Source organism: Notolabrus celidotus, chromosome 8 (genome assembly GCF_009762535.1).
Source record: "Notolabrus celidotus isolate fNotCel1 chromosome 8, fNotCel1.pri, whole genome shotgun sequence".
NCBI classification, from domain to species: Eukaryota; Metazoa; Chordata; class Actinopteri; order Labriformes; family Labridae; genus Notolabrus; species Notolabrus celidotus.
The window spans coordinates 30,514,620-30,537,433 of NC_048279.1; the positions used below are offsets into that span (position 1 = coordinate 30,514,620).

General features: G+C 40.9%; 1 protein-coding gene across 4 annotated transcripts in view; it reads right to left on the reverse strand.

Annotated features, from left to right (window-relative positions):
- Positions 1 to 22,814, reverse strand: part of fstl5 (follistatin-like 5) — a 222,882-nt gene that overhangs the window by 82,062 nt on the left and 118,006 nt on the right. For all 4 annotated transcript variants that reach the window (XM_034689156.1, XM_034689155.1, XM_034689157.1 and 1 more), the window contains exon 6: positions 18,855 to 18,975. In XM_034689156.1, coding sequence (XP_034545047.1) covers positions 18,855 to 18,975 — 121 coding nt within the window. The remainder of the gene's footprint in view (positions 1 to 18,854; positions 18,976 to 22,814) is intronic.

The window sequence follows — 22,814 nt, forward strand, 5'->3', positions numbered from 1 at the left end:
CAACCATAACCCTAACCCTAACCCTAATCCTAACCCTAACCCTATTCCTAACCCTAACCCTAACCCTAATCCAAAGTCTAACCCTAACCCTAACCCTAACCCTAACCCTACCCTAACCCTAATCCTAACCCTAATCACAACCATAACCCTAACCCTAACCCTAATCCTAACCCTAACCCTATTCCTAACCCTAACCCTAACCCTAATCACAACCCCAACCCTAACCCTAACCCTAACCCTAACCCTAACCCTAATCCTAACCCTAACCCTAATCCTAACCCTGACCCTAATCACAACCCCAACCCTAACCCTAACCCTAATCCTAACCCTAACCCTAACCCTAATCACAACCCCAACCCTAACCCTAACCCTAATCCTAACCCTAACCCTAATCACAACCCCAACCCTAACCCTAACCCTAACCCCTAACCCTAACCCTAACCCTAACCCTAACCCTAACCCTAACCCTAACCCTAATCCTAACCCTAACCCTAACCCTAACCCTAACCCTAATCCTAACCCTAACCCTAACCCTAACCCTAATCACAACCCCAACCCTAACCCTAACCCTAATCCTAACCCTAATCACAACCCCAACCCTAACCCTAACCCTAACCCTAACCCCAACCCTAACTCTAACCCTAACCCTAACCCTAACCCTAATTCTAACCCTAACCCTAATCCTAACCCTAATCCTAACCCTAATCGCAACCCTACCCTAACCCTAACCCTAATCACAACCATAACCCTAACCCTAACCCTAACCCAATCCTAACCCTAACCCTAATCCTAACCCTAATCACAACCCCAACCCTAACCCTACCCTAACCCTAATCCTAACCCTAATCACAACCATAACCCTAACCCTAACCCTAATCCTAACCCTAACCCTAACCCTAACCCTAACCCTAACCCTAATCACAACCCCAACCCTAACCCTAATCCTAACCCTAATCACAACCCCAACCCTAACCCTAACCCTAACCCTAATCCAAAGTCTAACCCTAACCCTAACCCTAACCCTAACCCTAATCCTAACCCTAATCACAACCATAACCCTAACCCTAACCCTAATCCTAACCCTAACCCTAACCCTACCCTAACCCTAACCCTAATCACAACCATAACCCTAACCCTAACCCTAACCCTAATCCTAACCCTAACCCTAATCCTAACCCTAATCACAACCCCAACCCTAACCCTAATCCTAACCCTAACCCTAACCCTAACCCTAACCCTAACCCTAACCCTAATCCTAACCCTAACCCTAACCCTAACTCTAATCCTAACCCTAATCACAACCCTAACCCTAAGATTGTTTTTGTAACAGAATAAATGCAATTTTATTGGGAAATCATAAGGATCCTCATAAAAACATGTTAATGGGTTTTCAACACAAACCATTAGTTTTTGCAAAGTTAAGGTAAAATATACGGCTACAAAAGATCCTAAATTAAGAGCCGTTCGGGAGTCGAAAGAGCCGGCTCTTCTTTGGGGGCCGAGTCAAAAGAGCCGGCTCTCTGAAAAGAGCTGAACTTCCTATTACTAAAGCACATGCTTTCTACCATTTGCACTCTTAGATACCCTTGGAACTATTTGTATTGTAAAACGTATCAATGTAAATCCTTCAGACCTGTACCATAGTGATAAACAGATAACACTTCAATTTGAATCAAGTAAATACCACTTGTATACTTTAAAACAGAGGGTCATTTCATTCCTTGTGGACTCAACATGACAGCATTTATACTTTTCAAGTAATTGATCTTAAACGCTTTCAGAAAATGAACAGTAGCAAGACTCACATATCCCTTCGAGCCACCAAATGGTATCATAACAATGGTGTATGCTGTTTGTAATGACACAGCACAATTTTAGAATTTATTAGAAATGTATTCAAATTATTTCACGGACCCCCACGCCATGGTTCACGGACCCCCAGGGGTCCCAGGACCCCACTTTGAGAACAACTGTGCTAGAGTACGGTAACTGAGCTCTCAGCCTGCAGAGAAAGTTGTGAGGCACAGACCTCCAAGCTCTCTGCCCGACTCCACTGGTCACACTATAACTTAAATATAATACTCTTTGAATCAAAAGAGCACTCTACAAGGTTAATGTACCATAAAACATAAACAATATACCCCTGTTTTCTGTGAATGCATGATTATGAAGTGAAGGAGAAAAGATGTGAAAAAAGTTGCGCAGTGTCGCTTTCTTTTCCAGCACAGCGTGAACTCAACTTTCAATGAATGGGGATGTGTTTTGTTAATCGGGTCAGGTCAAATGCAGCCATGTTGGAATCATTTTCCAGGACTATATGTGATTTTCCAGGACATTTTACTTTTTCTCCCATTTTCCAGGTGTTTTCCAGTACTGGAAAACTGGTCAACTGTTTTCCAGGTTTTCCAGGACGCGTGGGAACCCTGCTTTAGTCCTCGTTACAGAGGTTGCTGGTTCGACTCCCAGCCTCAATCATGTCTCGCCTGCTCTCTACTCCCCACATGACCTGCCTCCCTTCAGCAGTCCAATCAATAAACAGGAAAATGCCCAAAACATAACTTAAACCCAATGTATTCAGCTGTTTCATTACCAGAATGCAAAATTAAGAATACACTTGACACACCTGCATACACTCGACCCTAACCCTCCTCAACGAACCTCCACTCAATTCTACTCCACAAAGACGTCTCATATTCTTGCATTCAAAGTAAATCAGGAAAATAAATTACAAGCAAAATGCATGTACCTTTAGCAATAATTTAATTTCACTTGTTCACTTAAGCAGGGCACTGAGCAGCACACTCTGCACTTGCACCATTTCCCTTTTATACTCTGTTAATGGAATCGCTCTTCTACACTGTGGTGCTGTCTCTGCAGGAAACAACTTTTCAGTCCATGGAGACCTAAAAATCTAGATCAATATCACTTTTACCTCCATGTTTTTTTTTAGAGCATTGAAAAGAAAGCTTCACCTTGTGCTCAGCTGTGTTGACAAAATTACAGAAACTCAGTGTATAATGTAATTCAATGCAACCCCACTCATGCTGACTGCAAAAACATTTCTCCCAGCGAACACATCGGTGACAGAGCTGACAAAAATGGAACACCCTCAGCTCCATAAAGACGGTGTTTATTGCCAAGCTATTGCAACAGACTGTGTTATATAACACAGGTGCTACTGTTACAGTGTCCACTGCCTGCATTGGTAGTTTTTTTTGAGCTGTAGTCTGACTAACTCCTGTTCGGTTTGAATGATGCTTTGTTTTGTTTGTCTGCAGCAGACACCTTGAGATGTGAGCTCTCAAAATATAAATAAAGGTTTTGTTCATGCCAAGCCAACCAAATCATCTCACATGCAAGACAAAAGGAGTCTTAATCGTTTGCTTGAGAACCAATCAGTGTTTCATTCCTGAAACACAAACATGAATGTATTCATTCATTAGTGTGTCTCTTTCATTGGTTGGTGATAAGAATGTCTTGTGATGTCCTGCACAGAGGGAGGTATTTCCTGTCATGAACATAACCCGTCACTTACATTGATCTAAAAAAGGAAAGCTTTAAATTGAACATGAAAAGCAATAACAAACATCTTAAAGAGACTGAGACATTTCCCATTCGGACTTCATTATGTGACAGAAATCATTTGATGTAACTTGTTTGATCAGTAAGAAGCTGTTTGTATGTAATAAAGACGTGACCACAGCAGTCAGCGGGGGTGATATGAGAGACAATACAAACAGATTGAAAGAAACTGCTTTGGAAAATGAAAAACTTTGAAGCACAGAGATGTCATTTAATAAAGGCCTCGCCTTACACTGTGTTTCACCCAGTGAGGATACTGTGGAAGAACTGCTATTAAGTTAAGCTGTAAGTTCAGCTGAACACTACTAAAGTTTGTTTCAGATCTCTATGTGAGCTGGGTATTTAGAACGAAAGTTGTCTGCAGCTGTTGCTGATGATTTCTGTCTCTCTGATAAAACCACAATGGACAATAATGTCTTAAGACTGACCTCACACCACGACTTTTAGATCTTAACTGATTTTAAAACCATGAAGGACAGCACACAAAAAAGACAGTTCTGACTGATTCCTTTTTTTTATTGATAGGACAGCTGAAGAGAGACAGGAAATGTGGGGGAGGACATGCAGCAAAAAGTCTAGTCTAGTCTAGCACTATAGCCACTGTACATTGGGCAGGCTTAGACCGTTAGGCCACCAGCGCCCCCTCTGATTGATTCTTAACATCATAATCCTCTGAACACACATAATAGATGATTCCATGAGACAGCTAGACTACACACTTAACATGTGAGGTAACAATTCCACAGGCATGAGATCTCACAGAAACTTGTGATCAAATGTGACTTCTGAAGGTTAACAAACACGGAGGGCAATCAACATCCTTGGCTTGGTTGGTTTTGCAGCAAAAAATAAAAAACAAGTCCTAGTTATGAGTGAATAATTCCAGAAGCTGGTCTGCTTTTTCAATTTTCTACTTGGCTTGGTTGGTGACACTTCCCAGTTTGCCCCTCTCATTGGTTATTGTAGGTATTTCATTGGAGGTTGTCCAACATAGAATGCTGAATACCCAACATGTTTGATATTTATGATCCCAGACCTCAAGGAAACTCTAAGTCAGTCAGAAGCAGTAAAATGGTCTTTTTGACACTACACACTTGAGGATTATTTGGACAAATAATCAGTTATACCAAGCTCTGAATCAGGCCACGCCCTTTCGATCATTGGGGGTGGCAAATCAGGCCCAAAATCTGGCCTAAAATCATCTAGTCTGTTGACAGCCTTACTTCCAACCTAAATTCATTCTTCTAAAAAAAGGAGGGTTTTGAATTAGAAATGTCCCAACCTTCATATCATCTCATTTAGAGTAAGGGAATTAAACTTAAGTGAAAGTCATTATTAACAGTTAAATGCTGTTTAAGTAAAGGCAGGTAGGATTTTTTGTGGATTTACCAAATTAATGTTGATTGAAAGAAATTGCAAAGAAAAAGAAAACTTGAAAGACAACAAAATAAATATACAATAACTGAAATAAGGCCAATATAGACAGTCATAATCATGACAGTACTGCACATTTAGTAAGATAATGTGCAGAAGGTAAAGAATTAAAGAAAGTGAATCTTCACTCAGTCACGTGTGGCTAATCCTCGTCTCTCCTCCTTCTCCATCACTATTAATACTACAGCCAGCACAACGCTGCGCAGCCACTTGGTGTTCTTCATCATGTGGAGATGATGGTGGGTGGATACGCTGACAAAAATCTCCTTCTGTAATGTCCTCCCTAACCATTCAATTACAGCCCCCTTGTCTCTTAATGCTCCTGGAATACGCTGCAAGCAACAAACTCGATTTGCGGCTGATCCCGGGGGATAGGAATGTGTGAAGTTACAGCGAGAATTTAAAGAAGAAAGTGGGCAGACAGAGGAACAGGCAGGCCGGCTCTATCATAGCTTTAGCTGGCTGATGGAGGAAGGTGGGGAGTCAAAGAGGAAGCGAGGGTTTGTATCCGACCTGAATGAAAAATCCCTCAGAGAGATGGGAGTCTGGGCTGCTGGATCCGACTCAAACACTCTGAGTCCAGCAGCCCCTCCTCGGTGAGAGATTTATCAGAGGAGGAAGTGGCCTTGGCTCCTCTTTTTGGTCTGATTTGAGGCCTGAGGGGACTCAGCCACCTGGGAAGGATCAACCTTCTCTGTCCAAACCTGTAATTAGTGATTAACTGTGAAGTCCAGACTTTTGATTTACTCCGCTCTGCACCCAGAATGGGATGTTGGTTGGTGACACGGCGAGAGGTAAATCACCTACTGCACTAGAGGCAACAAGCTTGTCAGGGAAAATAGCATGGGCCTGCAGGACGTAGCGAGGGGCCGGCTGCATGAAGACAAATTGCACCGAGGTTGCTTAGCCAACCCCCTTACTCCATCCTCTATCATGCTCTGTCGCTCTCTTTCTGCAACACATGCTTTCTTGCTCCGTCTCTCCTCAGCAGCTCTCTCATTCCTCTAGCACACTCCCCTCCCTTTCAATGATGTTCGATACTACTAAGGCTGAACGCTTGTGTAGCCCCCATTTCTTAAAGTTTGACATTTTGAAGTGGAGATAAAAGCGGTTTCCAGATGCTGAGTATTCATAGTCCATGCGTGCAGACTCCAAAAGGGGAAAAACACCCCAAAAACAGAATACAGATTCATGGGAACAGTCTCTGATCCTGGATGGTTGAGTTGATTTGTGCAAAACTCTCTCCCAAAACAAGAAGAATAGAGTTGCTTGTTTTGATACTGACTCAGTGGACTTGAATGTTTGACAGAGGAAGAAAATTGTTTGAGCGCAGAAACACACCTGCGCTCCTTTTTGTTTTCCCAAAGAAAATACTTACTCTACTTTGCTTTTAATGCTGAACTGCCGCCACCAGTCGCACTGCTAAACAAAGCAGTTCCCGGAACAATCAGGCCACATAACAAAACACAAATCAGGTGATTTTTGAGTGAAAGTGAGCCCATGAAGACAGACACTCGTGATGACAGGGAGAGACCACATCTGCGAACCATCCCTGGTTGTGTTTACTACTCCAAGCTCTTAACGGAAACAAAACTCAGTTTAGAAGAGCGGAACGAAGCCTGACTGATGCTGAGAGTAGAGACTCGAAGAGGGACTAGGATGACTGCTCTGTATTCAGAGACAGAGTGAATACTGTAGCCCCCCTGTGAATGAAAGCAGACTATACAGCATCTAAGATTCAGGCAGGTTTGAGGCCAGTTGTGTGTTTTTGAATTCTTTGTTCTTTTAGTTTGGATGACCGAAATGTTGCAGAAAAGTTCAGACTTCGTGTGGGGGTGTCTCAGAGGAAGAGTGGGCGATTATGATCGGATGGTTCGGGGGTTTGATCCCAGTGGACCCATTTCTGTTTTTATTGTATTGTTTGTCAAGTTTTTATGATTTAAATATTGCCTTTTACACTGCACTTGTTCATGGCTAAGATTAACAAACTTAGGGGTGTGAGGTGTGTTAGCAGTGATTTTCTTTCCTCCAATCAGTTTGAAAGATGATCGGGGCGGCCCAACTTGAAATGTTAAATATGTTCAATATTTGCAACCAGAAAGCCTGTTGTGTGGGGGGAACCATGAGGATGGCCAGGCATACACTCTCTGATTTGTCACATGGACCAGAACGACAGCCAATCAGGAATAAGCTGATTGAAAAGGGAAGCACAACAAACGCAGCTATGGCGACTAAATAAATGGCAAGCATAAACTTTGATGCATGTCAGATTTAAAGAACCGACATATTGATTTGGGGCAAGAACACAAGTGTTCAGTATCAGTGGCGGTTTTAGATCAATTTTACTAGGGGGGCCAGGCTGGGGCTAAGGGTGTTGTCACAGGGACACATTCAACCCTGACAATAGAGACTTGAAAGGGGGGGGACCAGCTGAGAACAAACTGGCAAAACATCAGTACATCCCTATATACTAGGGCTGTCAAAATTGCTCCAAAATGACGTTCGAATATTCGCTCTAAAAAAACCATAGGTTCGAACCATTCGAATATCTATATTTGCGCATTATGTCAATAACAGGTGGACAAACTAATACAAAAAGATAACTACTTGTATATGTGTTTTTATTTAAGATATAACATGCTTAAAACATACCTACACATTACAAAACAAGTAAATGACCTAATGGCCTATACCGAAACACTTTGAAGACCGGAGACCTTTTGCTCGCTCGCTCGCCCGCCCCCCTCCCCTCTCTGTGCGCAATGCGCTGTGTGAGTGCTGAACAAGACTTGTGCGAGCAATTAAAGGTACTGACTCTTGTCCCTAATATAGGCAGGCTTCATTCAGTGATTGAAGCAAATATTATTAACATTAATTGAAGTTAAAAACGAAAAAGTAGTCCACTTACATTCTTGGCGCTTGTATAAAAAAAGAGGAAAAACTGCATTTTATCCCAGTGTCACTGATTGTCGGGCTCTTTTAGTCCACTTTCAATGCAGGGTCTTAGGCCTGACAGGTTATTTGCCAAAAACACAAGACAGTCAGTGTGAAAAGGCCCGATCTCTTTTTATTCACTGTATTCCCAGCGGAGGAAAAGACACGCTCAGAGCGCACTGAGGATACGGGGACGGAAGGATTTCTCTCTGCAGTCTGCTTCATGCTGTGCATGTGCGACTCCTGTGACCTGTCCCTGACCCGTCATGCAGTGAGCCCACTTGCAAAACAGCCGCCGATGTGTTTTTTTCCACAGTCGAATATTAATTTTCACAATCGAATCTCCGTTTTTTTTAAATATTCGAATATATATTCGAATTTAGAATATTCGTTGACAGCCCTATTATATACTAGACATATATACTAGTGTGTACTATATCAAAACGCAGACTGACAGCAGCTGTTTGGCTGTTTTCACTCAACATGAGTCCCTTAGCGCTCTAAGGGACTGGAACCAAGTGCCACATGCATTTGTTCCGCCTTTAACATCGGCACGATGCCGAAGCTTTTTTAATTGTATAATATTTGTTTGGTGTGGAGGGGGGCCACAGGGGGGTCCAGGTTCAGTTTTACAGGGGCACTGGCCCCTGTTGGCCCCTCCCCAGAACCGCCACTGTTCAGTATCCTGTGTAACATCCCTGAATCAAAGTGACAAGGAGAGGAGACGAACAGGTTTTACTGCAATGAATGAAGCAGAAATCCAGGCGTGTTATCTCAACATCACAGACGTGTGATAAGCATGTTCTAAACATCTTTAAAGGTAACATCCTCCATCCCCATCATCTGAGACTGTCATACTCCACACGTTCACACCCTGATTAATCAAAATAAATAAATTCATGTTTGTTTATATGAGAAAGTCGGCAGCTCAACTTTAGGTCAGAGAACTTTGGCAACATTTTAAAGGCAGAACTACCTTTGATGTGGTTTCTGAGCTTTTCCACTTAAATGAGATTATTTTAAAATGCTCTCAACAGTTCCACTCTAAGGAAAACACCCTGGGCTCGGCTACAGTGGCCGGTCTGTCAGTCTCTCTATCATCATCTCCTGTCTCACACCGCTGCATCAACAGAACCCGAGGAAATAGTTATGTTTCTGAAGGATTATCGCTATAACATGTTTAAAAATGCAAAAATGGCAGGTGTAACGTAAAGGGCGAGAGGGTAATAATTGCACTCTCTCTCTCTCCTCCCACAAACATTATAAACATCAGGATGGCAGTAAAACTCTAACAAATGGCCTTAGTGAGTGCATTACCTCCAGCTGATCAGCCTTCAGTCTGTTTCCAAAGCAGCTGTGGGGAGTGATCCTAAGGGAGGGCCCGCATTAGTATGCAACAGAGCCTGAGAGGAGCTCTAATTGGATTAATTTTATCACAGCTACCTTGTGGAAAACAACTAATGAAAAATCCCCTATCTTACTGCAATAAGTAAATCATAGTGCACTTAAGCTGCAGGATAGGAGAGGCAGGGATTTAGTGGTTCCATCACATTTCAACTACATGAGTCTGCATTTCTTACGTCTGTATCAGATAGCTTTTTAAAAATTCATCCAGGGTTTAATGTTGTGTGGTGTCTTTTCTGTCTAGTTCACAAGTTCAGCACATTTAGCACACCAATCAACTAACTTCACCCATGAGGAACGAAAACATTACAGCTCAGATAGCTTCTGCTCAACCTGCTTGTTTTACACAAATATCAGCTTCATAACACACTCGGATAGACGCATAGCTGCAAATAGTGCACGCCATCGCCTTGGACTGGATGACAGGGAGATGGTAAATGTTGAGAAAAGAGTTGGAATGTCGCAATCTGTTTATACTGAACTGCTAAACAATCTTGACAGCCAGAAAAGCACATTGAACCTCTCTCAGTTGGAGGGCGAAAAAAATATTCAGAAAGAGCGTTTTCTTCTAACTGTGAATTCAGAGCAGGCTGTCAGTGACGTGTGGGCTGAACTGAAACATCTTTCACTAAATCAATAAAACCTCCAGCCTCTATAACAGCGTCACCATCTTCAGAGTGAGTGACCTTTATCAATAAAGTTAAGTTTGAGACATATATAAAGTGGGGTTTGGATTTATGGGATTTCAACAGCTGCCTATGGAGATTAAACTTCACAAAGCATGCCAGGAGAGAAAAAGAGTTGGAGCTTTAAACACAGCAGGGGGTATTGCAGTGATGCTCCTCTCTTAAGAGGGGCTGTGTGCGTGTGTGTGTGTGTGTGTGTTTGTGTGTGTGTGTGTGTGTGTGTGTGTGTGTGTGTGTGTGTTTGTGTTTGTGTGTGTGTGTGTGTGTGTGTGTGTGTGTGTGTGTGTGTGTGTGTGTGTGTGTGTGTGTGTGCATGTGTGTTTTGGTGTGGCTGCCACTGTTGTGGATCCTCCTTTATTTAGATTTATTCTCTGTCACATTTTTAATTCCAGCAGTTACATATTCATCATTTATCACCTTCTTTGAGATGTAATACCGCTGTGGCTGCTCCTGGAAAGTGAAAGAACACATCACTGAGTTTGTTGATGAGCTGTGTATTCTATAATGTGCTGTAAAACTAGAACTGGGTGATGCAATAATCTGTACAGGGGACTGCTGTAAAATCAATGAGAGTAAGAAACATTTGTTCTTAATACGGATACATTTGTGAAATCAGTGATAAAAGACAGCTAAGATCTTAACTACAAGCTAAGCTAATGTTAGCAGCAGCCATCCTGACATCTTGTGTCTGTTGAAGAGCGTCAGAAAGACAGATTTGTGTGTGTTAACTGATTTATTTGGTTTTTTTAATTGGTGTCCATTTTTTCTAAAGGGTAGTAAAGCTCTGCAGGAAAAACTTGGAGGATGATATTAATAAGCACTAGGGGTCAATTGACTAACGTCTTTTGCCAATTATCGGGGCCAATATTCATTTTCTATATTATCTGTATCAGAGTTTTATTTTACAGCTTGCAGATAAAACTAACTGATACAACAGTGTGCTACTTTGGCTCCGCTGTCAGTGTGTCTTTCTCTTTTGGTCTGTTTCAACTAATGTCCTGCCCACAACACGATCTGATTGGCTAGACGTCACAAGACTGTGTCACATATACTGTACTGTAACTGGTTAACTTCTGTATGTAATGAAGTTTCAGTTTTGATTGAACATTTGCTCGCAGCATTCAAATAAAGTTTTGCTGGAGTTTTAAATATTCCAAATTCTAGAGTTTGACTGAAAGTTTTTCATTTTTACTGTAATTGCATATCAGTTCCAAATAATGGTTATCCATCTCATTAACTACTAATAATCAGCATCTGTATATTAGCCTTGAAAAACATGGCAGATATTTCATGTACCTCTGACGTGATCCCTCACGAGTAACGGAGAGATACCAACTTTTCAAACAGCTTGAAACAGCTTCATTGAGTGTTCCACCAGTTTTTGTTAACTTAACTATAAGAAGACATGTTCTTAAAAGTGAGATGGACAACAATAACACATGTTAAGCAACCAAGGTTCTGATCCTAATTTGTCCTAATCCTCTGGTTGCTCAGGGCCTCTGACTAACAGAAATAATGATCTTGGTCATATGTCGTGCCATTTTACTTGGGATGTTCCCTTGTGACACATTTTCTCGTCATTCAAACAGAAAGTTAAATTCAGACGTGTCATCTCATCTTTACATAAGTGAGCTCTCAGAAAGCTGTCAAAATCGGGCACAAGTATTTTTAATCACGCACATAAACAGCAGAGACAGGGAGCACATCCTCAAAACATCAACAAACACACACACTACTTACACTCCAGGCCTGACCCTGTCTTAAAGGGACATGCACTGGTAGGTAACCCAGACTTGTATCTTGGACACAAGACTTTACAAGCAATGTGGGCCTGCATCAATAAAGATAAGATAAGATTAACCCATATGTATTCTGGTGCCAACTTGTAAAGGTGACAGCATTTTATCATGTAGGCCAGAGATTCTCAGCCTTAAGGTCCCTACACCAGTGGGGGTCGTGAAACAGTTATTGGAGGTCACTGGATGGTTGTGGATTTAAATAAATACATGTTAATGTGAAATAACATATTTTGGACTGGGTCATTGTTTCTATATTACAATGCCTGTACCAGTGACATCATTTGTTTTCCTGCTGTTTCAGACTAGCAGCGTGTTCATTGCGTGACAGCAGCAGGTGATGGCTCTGGTTTGCATCATCATTCACTGGATGAGCCTCAAATTCAATGATGAAGTCTTGATAAAACAAATATCTGTCATCATGTGTGTGTTTGGTAGATTTATAATTTGTTAAAATACACAAACCATATTTTTTTCATCAAGTTCTCAAGGAGAAGAACAATCTGCTCTTGAGAACTGTTCAGAAAATTGGACTTACACTTCAGTTGAGGATCTCTTCAAATCAAAAAAAGTAATTTAACTTCTTTGAAATCTCTCTAATATATTCTGGAGATGGAAAAGTCACATGTTGAAAAATGAACCCTGAATTATAAAACAATTTAAACACCACTTCTTGCTGCTGTGAAAGGAACGCTCAGCGGGGGTTTTGACAAGTAAAAGCTTGAGTATCCATTAATTTCTTCGCTGTGCCATGGGGGCTGAATAACAGCAAACTTGCCTTAATGGAAGAGACCTTCCCCGGAGGAGCTGCAGTGTTGGTTTGGTTGTCTAATTATAATCTTCCCAGAAGTAGAGAGTGTAAGTCAACTAATTTTCGAGCTTGGCAAACTTTCTGCGAATGTAGGGATTACTTCAGACTTGGAAGCAAACAAGAATAAAGCTGTCTCACATTACACGAAAAGACAATAAGAAGGAGGATAAAATCAACTGAATGGAGTGAAACAATGAAGGAACAGAGGGAAAAAAAAGCCAGACAGAAAGAAGAACATCATGACTGTAAGGACATATTCAGCTATGTCCTCTTACTGACACCCACTTAAAAAGGTTGATATGTTGGTTTTTATTTGAACTTGGGCAAATCAGCTCCGTAGTCTCTAACCAGAAGGAGAAAGTTTCCTTTGCAAGTGTCACTTCTGCAGCACTAACTTCACCTAAGACGGTACTGACTTGACACACTGTGGATGAGAACCCTGTTATCGATCAACTGCTTCATATCAGTGTCTATAGAGGCCTTGCAATAAGACTGCTATCCAAATTAGGTTATTTTAGTTGCCTTAATGGGCCCTGATTTTTTCCATTGTTTGTGCTGAAGTGCCCCTTTACAATCTGGATACAACATGTCTGCATGGGCCACTTCTAGGACTTCACTTTGCCCTTCAGTAACAGCATAGGTGAGTGTGCATGTGCTCTCAACTGGACAAAGGAGAGCAAATGGTCCAAACACTCTCATGGAGAGTGCCACTTCCTGTGATCCTCAGCTATACGAAGGTGGATACCAGAGGGTCACCATAGATTTGCAAACCTCCTGCTAGTTTTGTCATGGCTCCACTTAGAAAGTCAGTGCATGAGACAGTTTGGGTTAGATAAAGTTGTCAGGTACTAAGTTTTCACCCAGGAGGGTCTGTGTGATATCACGGATAAACTCTGGCTTATTATTTTGACCACACTAAGATCTTTTCCTTGACCCAATAAGGGGCTTTCAGTGCCTAAACTAAAACCTAAAAATTATTGTTAGGTTCAGGGAAAGATCAAGGTTTGCACTTAAGTGTTTAACTTTGGTTTCACTTGGCGCACTAACACACTGGTCATGCATTTAATAGACGAAGAATGAGTATCCTTGTGAAAGGTTCTGCAAAACTAGGTTGCATGTTGGTGTTGCTTTGGTCTTTATTTGTATGCAGAGCCTGATTGTGTAACTAAAATACACTTGGAGCATTTTGGAGTAATGCACAAAATGCAAACGAGTTCATATAATGGAACAGTCAGATGGAAATGAAAGATCATCTCTGATCAATACATGCAGTACACACACTGGTGTTGTCCTTGAAAGATAATGTTGGTCCACCAGATTGACCTCAAGCAATCTGGTGGACCACATCAACATTTCAGTATGATGGATCACATTACGGCCATCTTATTTCCCCAGCAGTCCCATCGGGCTGTACCAGGTATACTGTATAACAAGGTTTCCAGCCTCAGCAGAAATCAAAGAGCTGTATCTCCTGGCTGTGTGTTCTGTCAGGGGGTGTCAGGGTGCAGATCAATATCTTGGCACCCAAGAAACAGCAAGCAAGGGTGAGGAATGTCCCACAGTGCAGCACTGATAGCATTTACACTCTACTCGATAGAAAAGTACATTTAAGGTCATTACTGTGAGTCAGCTAATGGAGACATAAACTTTGGATCCAAATCATTTTACATGGCTGACAGATACCCTCAGAGGATAGCTAAAGTGTACTAACACTGTGGTCATAACAGTGCTGTACATCAAGCAGGTAAACTGTTTTCTTTACAGAGTGTTTAAATTCAGCCACTCCAAGGCATGGGGCCTTTTTCACATGTGTCATGGTGCACTTAAAGTCTGCTGTGCGGGGACCTTAAAGGAGGTTTTGTTAGGGATCAGAGTGAAGCCAACAAACTAGCCTGAGGGAGCATCCAGACAGAGGATTCTTTCCAAACACTTGCACTTGGTTTTCATTGTTGTCTGTGAAGCAGCGTGCCTAGACACTTAGAGAATGCATTTAGAAGGTGTACCCAAACTAATAACATTAAGCTGTGTGGAGCAGAGGCAAAGCACCCTGTGATTGTCCAGACGACTTCAAAGGGCTTAAACACCCCATTGGCACAGAGAGTCGGTCACAGTCTGCCTTGTGTGCAGTGGTTTAGAAATCCCTCTGTCTCAATGCTGCTCAAAAAGTTATTGTTAGACGCTGTTGTGTCAGAATATTTTAACTAAAATCAAATCCATGCTCTGGTAACATAAAAACGAGGAGTACAGCGTTACAGGCCCCCGTTTTTACATTCAGGCTGAGTTATTGCTCGTAGCAAACTGTGAGCATGACCTTTCCTTAAGTTTATTTCACAGATGTTGACTGGTCTGCTGCAGATGACAGACCTCCCTCCTAGCACTGTCTGCACAAATATGGTTTCCAATATCTAGTTTTGGCAGAGTGCAGAGCTGTGGAGAAAACCAGGAGAATCAAAAGATGTGTTTCTTTTAACAGCACCAGTATCACATTTCCTTGCATGTTTCTAAACTAATGCTGCATCGCATCCCCAAAGTAGAGAGAATGATTCCAATCTTTTTAGCTTCATATTTTCAGATCACAAGCTGGTTTTGAAACATTGCTTTGCCCATGAAAAGCAAGTTCAGGTTTGCAGATCTTGCTGGTAGCTGTTTTTTTTTATATCTTTTTGCAGCAGGGATTGAAATGCACTCTAACTTTATAAATGTCATGACGTGGTGGGGTTGCCTCGGTTGCAACCATGTTGCTAAGTTTGTTTACCTGTTGCTTCCTGGTAGCTATTTTGCGTGTGCTACACTCAGAGGAGATTGCAAGGATGCAAGATATCTCACTGCTGCATAACTTCTTTGCTATCTCTTGTTTACCTGTTGCTTCCTGGTCACTGTTCACATGTGCCACTCTAAGCAAAGATAGTAAGGATGATAGATGTGTCACTCCTCAGCAATTCAACTCAAGAAAATGATGTTATGTTCAACTGTTAAATTAGTTGATTTTAGTCAAATACCATGACAAATTGTTGCACCACTGTGTTGTTTTGTTGCCCTATTACCTTCAGAAAGGAGCTGGTTTCATATATTTATTGCATATAAATGTATAAATGATCAAAAGTTAAATGTACCAGCTCGTTAAGGTGTCTGTGGATGAATAAGGATTACTGCTTAGTGCAGGGCATTTAACCACAAGAATTATATTCAAATACTTCTACATCAAAGTTTAATGAAGTTCTATCTGGGCATATTGCTTTGTGGTTCCATAGGCTTCCTCCTGTTATGCCCATCTAGAGTGGGAAGCATCCATCTCTGTGCTGCCAAAGTTATCGTCTGACAGTCGATGCTCCCATGTATTGCAACATCCTCCTACCAAAAGTTAATGACACTTTATGATAGATGACACCTTATCTGTTTACCCAGAATGCACCAGGCCATCATTCACTAAATTATTCAACGATTACAAGGGGCTGACTATCAGTAGTGTGGCAGACATCATTCATATCTGTAACATCATCTAATTAAAAGACATCACTTCTGCCAGACAGCTTCCTTACTGCTAGCTGAGGCAAATTGATTCTCAGCCCCCCTCTAGTCTATGCAAAGCAGGGATGAATAATGCATGCACATTAAAGTCTTATCTGCTGTCCTGACAAACAATGTTGCCACGCTTTGAATATTCCACAAAGGTGTGCGAAGGGTCCTTATTAGCAGAGTCGTCGGACAGGTGCCGTTTTCATGGGGAGTCATTCTGGATTTACTGCTGTTCGTTTTTCCAACTGCGCCATAATTCTGGACACAGCGGATCAGCTGATTTACTTTATGACAGCGCTCAGTTTATGACAGCGCTTAAGGTATTTGCATAGATTTTTACAGCTGCCACTCACAGATTATGTCGGCAATGAACTGAAAAACTATAACTTTGCAATTCAGTTCTGCCTGAGGCGTTACATCCACGCCTGAAAGCTACACATGTTTCAGGCTACAACTTAACTCTTTAACAGCAGCATCCCTGCACCTGGTCCCTGTTACTAAAAGAAAGATGCAGATTTAATAGAGTTGGTGGTTGGCTTTACATAGAAGAACACCAACAGCTATAAAACAAACGGGCCATGCTCAGTAAATCTGATTGAGTGTGTTTTTTTTGGTTCATGTAGTAACATCATAAAAAGTAATGCTTTTCCAATTAGCATTTATGTCCTTATGTGGTGATATAGTTATGTTTGATGATTATAGACATATGGGCAGGGTAAACAATGAAGCACTGTGACCTGGTGCTGGTACAGCTGATTTTTCAATTGAATAAGCTGTTTCCTCCCACAAAGAGAGAAATACTTAAGCACTAAGCTTTGCCTTAGAGCCTCTATCTCTGCAGATTTCACTGTTTCTGATCAGTCTTTTGGTCTACTTTCACTCCAAGACTAATGATGTTTAAAGAAATCTACACCTCTCTGTTTTTGGCTTCAGTTCCTTTGCAGCCTGACTGAGTTATCTCCCTTGCATGTTTGAATAGCGTTCTATTGAAATTAGTAATTTGATGTTCAGTGTACTTCTAAGTCTTTTGAGACGATTGAATTGGTGACCTTATTACCAGGACTCTCTCTTTTCAGCTGCCTCACAGGCATCTTTTGAAGCACCTTCGCATTAAGTGGTGTGGAGTTGGTCTAATGATGAACGGAATGAAGAAGACACCATCTGTGAACTACAATGACCTCCAAGTGTGTAAAAACACTCATCTACATTCAGTGTCAGGTGAGCAGAGGAGAAATGGCTCCGGGCAAGTTTTCTACAAAGACTGCTACTTAGAATTATAGCTTGCTTGAATCCTTCTTTTTTAATCGCAACCTGAAAATATGAGCGATCATACTCAGGAGACCCGAGGAAGGAGTTTTGCGTCACTCATTTATATTTTTGTTGCCAACAACAGCATTAAATGACACATACAGATTTAGACTGAGAGTAGAAGGCAGGGAGAAAGACAGGTGGAAAGAAATTAAGCCACAGAGAGGAAGATTTATTACCATTAAATATCCTATTTCCCTGCCAGGAGTTAAGCTGGGAGCTTTCTGAAAAATTGAGAGGAAGTAGATGCAGTTGGAGAACTTAACTCTTAAAAAACACAACCCTCCTCACATTGGCTGAGGTCTCTCTCGTGATTTGCCAGAAGGGGTTCGCTCCCTCACATTCACCTATGATGTGTAGAATAGCAGATAGGATCAGACTCTTCACTTTGCCGTTTGCTCTTGTGACTTTTTCTGCTCCGAGAAATGCTTAGAATAAAAAGAGCCGACGCCATGAAGGTGGATTATGAATTCTCTCCGGCTCCTAAACGTGTCAAGCCAGCCAAATGTCAGAGGATATTCTGTCAGAGGATATTGAGCTGACTGAAAATGTCAGACGGGGAGTATCGTGATAGAAAGCCCGAGGAGGAAACAAAAAGGAGAGATCTGTGTACCTGTGTGACTCAAATACGGCATACCTGTCACCATTATGTTGCCTAATGAGAGAGGGGTTCAGTTAGAACTATTGTTGCTCAAAGGTCTTGACCTGATGTCTTTGAAACAAAATCCATTTTACCTCTTAAACCATCTGCCGGTCCAGATTACAGAAACAACCCGGAGTTCAAATTAAATGGACCTTTGGCGAGATATCAAACAGTATTCATTGTTAATCACGGTTGAACATTTGTAAGGAGCCATGTTTCCAAGAAGTGCAGCAGCTGTTAACAAGTTTGCAAGAAAAACGCAATCAAAACTCGACTTGTCCTCTGTAAAGAGCACAAAGTTCACACGTTGTAAGACAGGTGGCTCAGACTTTGTTCTATTAAAAGAAAAGCAGTAGGAGGAGAAGCTGGTGCATCACAATCTAGAGGTTTTATGAATGGGGAAATTAATTTGTCACAAGTTACAAGAGATTTGTTGTTAATAGCTCTCTTCCTTTTGCTGCATTTTAATCCCCATTATTGAAATATTGATTGGGATCATCAACCCAAAATAGATCTTAATAAAACACACCAAGAGATACTAAAGTATTGAGTTGGATTTGTGGATGAGAAGTTCAGTTTTGCAAAATCTTATCCATGTTTGTCTAAAAGAAATACATGAAAAAAAGGGTGCTCAAGAACATCAGTCAATGGCTATCCTTCAGTGTTCATGCCAGATTTTTTCAAGCCTTTTAAATGTATCAAACCAGCAAAAATAAACAGCTAAAATCCATCAAACTCACCAAAAGCTGTGTAAAACTCCTCTTTTGTCAGATGCTCGTCGTCGTTGACATCGTTGTACTTGAGAAGGTCGAACAGAGTGCACTCAGAGACATCCTTGGACAGACCTTCTTGCTTGATGACCTTCAATGAGAGAAATGTTGTTTGGTTAGAGAAGGTTAACTCTGGTAAAAGGAATATTTTTATAGAACATTTAAAAAAGAAATGTTTGAAGGACACAAAGAGAGTGGACATCAGTTTTTATTCATCATCACAATGAGGGAAAAAAGTTTGTTAAAATATCTGAAGGGTCCCAGTTATGCTGTTGTGTTTGGTTGACAAAACAAACACATTTCATCAACCTTGCTAGTTAGCACCAGAAATACTAGTCAGTTAAAGAAATTAACATTTTTATAATTGTAGGCCTAACATGTCTGTCACATATTGTGTCCAAGCTGTAGTGCAGCAACCCACCACTAGCTGGGGCTGTAGCTCCTGTTAATAGCCACTGCCAAGATGCCATAATGCTCTACTACCTGGATGTAAATAGACCCACATGACTGATGACATCTTGTAGCAGCATGATTTGACAGTATTTTGATTTAGACAATGGAGATAAAGTTGGATGTAGGCTGTGTCCGGTTAAACTATGCATGCATTTGACCTGCATGAGGACATTAACTTGCAAAGAGGACTGAAGGCTGGTGGTGCCAGCTCTGCTAACTTTAGCCACACTCTGCAAACCAATTTCACATATTTTAACTAGTCAGTCTGTAAACCTGTGTTTATCCCTGTTGAATAAATTGTGCTTAATTTGACTCTTTTCTGAGTTTTTTCTAACCTTTAGACTAATTGTGTAGTTAAATTAAAATTTCTGTTTTACCACAAGCAAGTTAGTTGTTTTGGAACATCCCTTATAATGACAGATGCTTCATGCAGGACATTTAACACCATGAACTTATTAGAAAGATTTAATTTGATGCACTCTACGGAGATGAATGTGACTATGAACTTGGATCATAACTGCTTAAAAGCCTTTGTCCTCTGTTCTAAAACTCAGAATAAAATCATCAGTTTTTAAGTATGCAGTGCATTACTGAAGATTAAAGGTGACACCGCATAAAAATAAAACAAAAGCTGAAAAAAGCCTGCCTGTTAACTCAGTGCTTACAGTATTGGTTTGATGTAAGTGCATTACTTAGAGAAAAATGAAAGCTTTCATAACGGGCACCACTGAATAAAAAGATTGAATTCATGCTGATTTCAATGTTGATGGTTTATTTCTTACAAGCTGAGTCAAACAAAATTACCAGTCTTCTTCTTCTTGTTGTTGTGGGAGTAGTTAAACTTTAGTCGTACAAACAAGTCAATCTCAAAGTCATCCCAGGGTGCCAAATCTGGCAATCTGGGAACCACTCATCGAGTATCTGATCAAGCGCTTGATTTGAAACCTTTTAAAGAACACATATTTAGAATGTCTGAATTGTGATAATTATGATGGAGACAGCTTTGTTAAAGTGTTGATTTTATCCAGAATTCAAAAAGGTAAAATATAAGCCTCTGAATTCAATCGAATGAAAACATAAAGCAGCATTAGACTCGAATACACAAACATTTTCAGCATCCCAAAATGTCACTTGTAAATGCTCTCACTTTTTGACCATAATCTACTGTGAACTTTGAAAAGTTTGGATACCATCTCTGATCTCCATAATGAGTCATGGTTATGGGTCCCATCTAAACTCTATATTGAATGTCAGTGTTGATGAAACAGAAAGATTATAAGCTGTCAGTTTGTCGTTGTAAGACGGAGACTCACTCAAATTGTGTCACAGTTGGTGGTTAAAATTGTCCAAAACACTGTGCAGGTTTTATGATTATCCTGGCGAAGGCATGATCCCATTCAACACCTTCTGCATGGCCCTGGTAGTAAAACATCCATCACACTCAGTCAACTGTCAGAACGCTGATCACATGGGACAGTTTTATACATCATGACTCACCTGTTGGATCAGTACATTTCCCTTCTCACTTGCCTGAAATTAACCTGAGATAGCATTTCCAAAGAGTATTCTAGAAAGATTCCAAGACAGAAATATCTGTGGTATGTAAAATAAAAAGCTGCTTGTGTCTTTTGTATGCTGAATTATTTCAACTCATCCGGAAAAATATGTTATGTATATTTTATTTGCAATATATCTTTAGTAGTTGATTGGCAAACAGGGATGTGCCAGATTAGTCACGATCAAGTGTTGGCACTAGAATTAAAAGTTGATTGAACTACTGTAAAATCTCAAGCCACACAGGCATACCATGTTTGTCGTGCTGTTTTCAAAGTAGCATGTACTTGGGTATTAAAGTTAGCCGTTGCTGTCTTCATGGAGGAATGTGATGAACTGCATCAAATGGCAATTAAACAGGTTACAAGTTAGTTTTTGGACAGTGTTTGTCCATGTTGAATAAATTCAGCTTAATATTGGCAGATGTTTTTTTTATCTGGGACATTCAGCGCTTTGAACATCCCTGCAGCTAACTCAAACTAGTATAGAGCTAGCTGTGACTTAAAATCCACACAGATACCTCAGGAAGAAAAGGCATAGAAATACAACAATATGCTTGACTCTGTTGCTTCTTGCTTGTTTTCTGGAGTGGTATAGGTGTAGGTGGAGATACAAATTTACAAGTGTACACGCCCTGCAATAGATAAGCATTCATGTTGTGATAGTTGATCAATAAATAATAGTTGTGGAGTAAATAAATAGATACTAGGAATGGACAATGATTTTCGAATATTCCAATATCGGTTCACTTTGTAAATATCAAAGTTACTTTGAATATTTTCTCATTTTAAAAGTACAATTTTCAACGTTTTTACCGGTGCCTGGATGTAATACAGTGTTCTTACCAGATGGTGGCTACAGAGTGTCTAAAAGCTGTTTGCTAACCACATTAAGTAACAGAAGAAGAAGAATGCTAACTGCATTAAATAGCAAAAGAAGAAGAAGAAAACATTTGCGACAGGCGATTTTCTCCGTTTCTGAATCTCACAGTAATGGAGCGACGCCTGCAAGCTAGTTCAGGCAGACAACTCGAGCTGCACAGCTATACACATGTCACATGTCCCACTCTCTTAACCATCATCCAATCACGCTCTCTGCCTCTCAAATTGGCGGTGTATTTAAACCAGGAAAATCTCCCATCTCTCCCTCTGCCTGTCAACGCCTCTGCGGCCTGCATGCCTATTGCTGAATTTTATTTCATTCCCACCACCACACCAGCATCCACCTGCAGGCTCCAGGGTGTGTTAAGTATGTTTTGCTCATCACTCCTCAATGTCTGCATGTAAACTTATCTGCAGGGAGTGATGAGGCCTGAGCCTGGGCACCAAACATGAATATGTATTTTCTGCTACAATAAACAATTTAAACGTGAGTTGTCTGACTGAACTACACACGTATTTCCAGAGACTGAGCATGGCTGTAAAATGTAAACATACACGATACGCCGTGTCACAGAAACACTGATGTAACGATCGAGACAGATACTGTCAGTGATTGCTACTAGCAGCACCTCGTCCTGCTGCTGGTTAACATGACTGCCACACAAACGGACTGTTAATAATGGACGCGTGTGTGTGTGTGTGAGGGAGGGGGGTTGATTATTCGTATAATCGTCAAATAGAGGCCAATGATTATCAAATAGTGTTTTGGCTTGAAATGCCCATCCCTAATAGATACCTAAGAAATAGAGAGCCATGTAAAACCAATAAAAACCTATTATAGAACAATTAAACCAGTAATGCAATCTGGGAATAAATAAAACCAGATAAACTAATAAAAAGTAGAACTAACAGCATATATAGGGCAGTAGCAGCTTTAGAGAAGGTAGAGTACGGTTGCTTTTTCTGTATGTGCTGTTGCAGTCACAGGTTTTTATGTTTTACCTCTATGTTAAATATTGCATGACACAGCATTGCTCTCCCA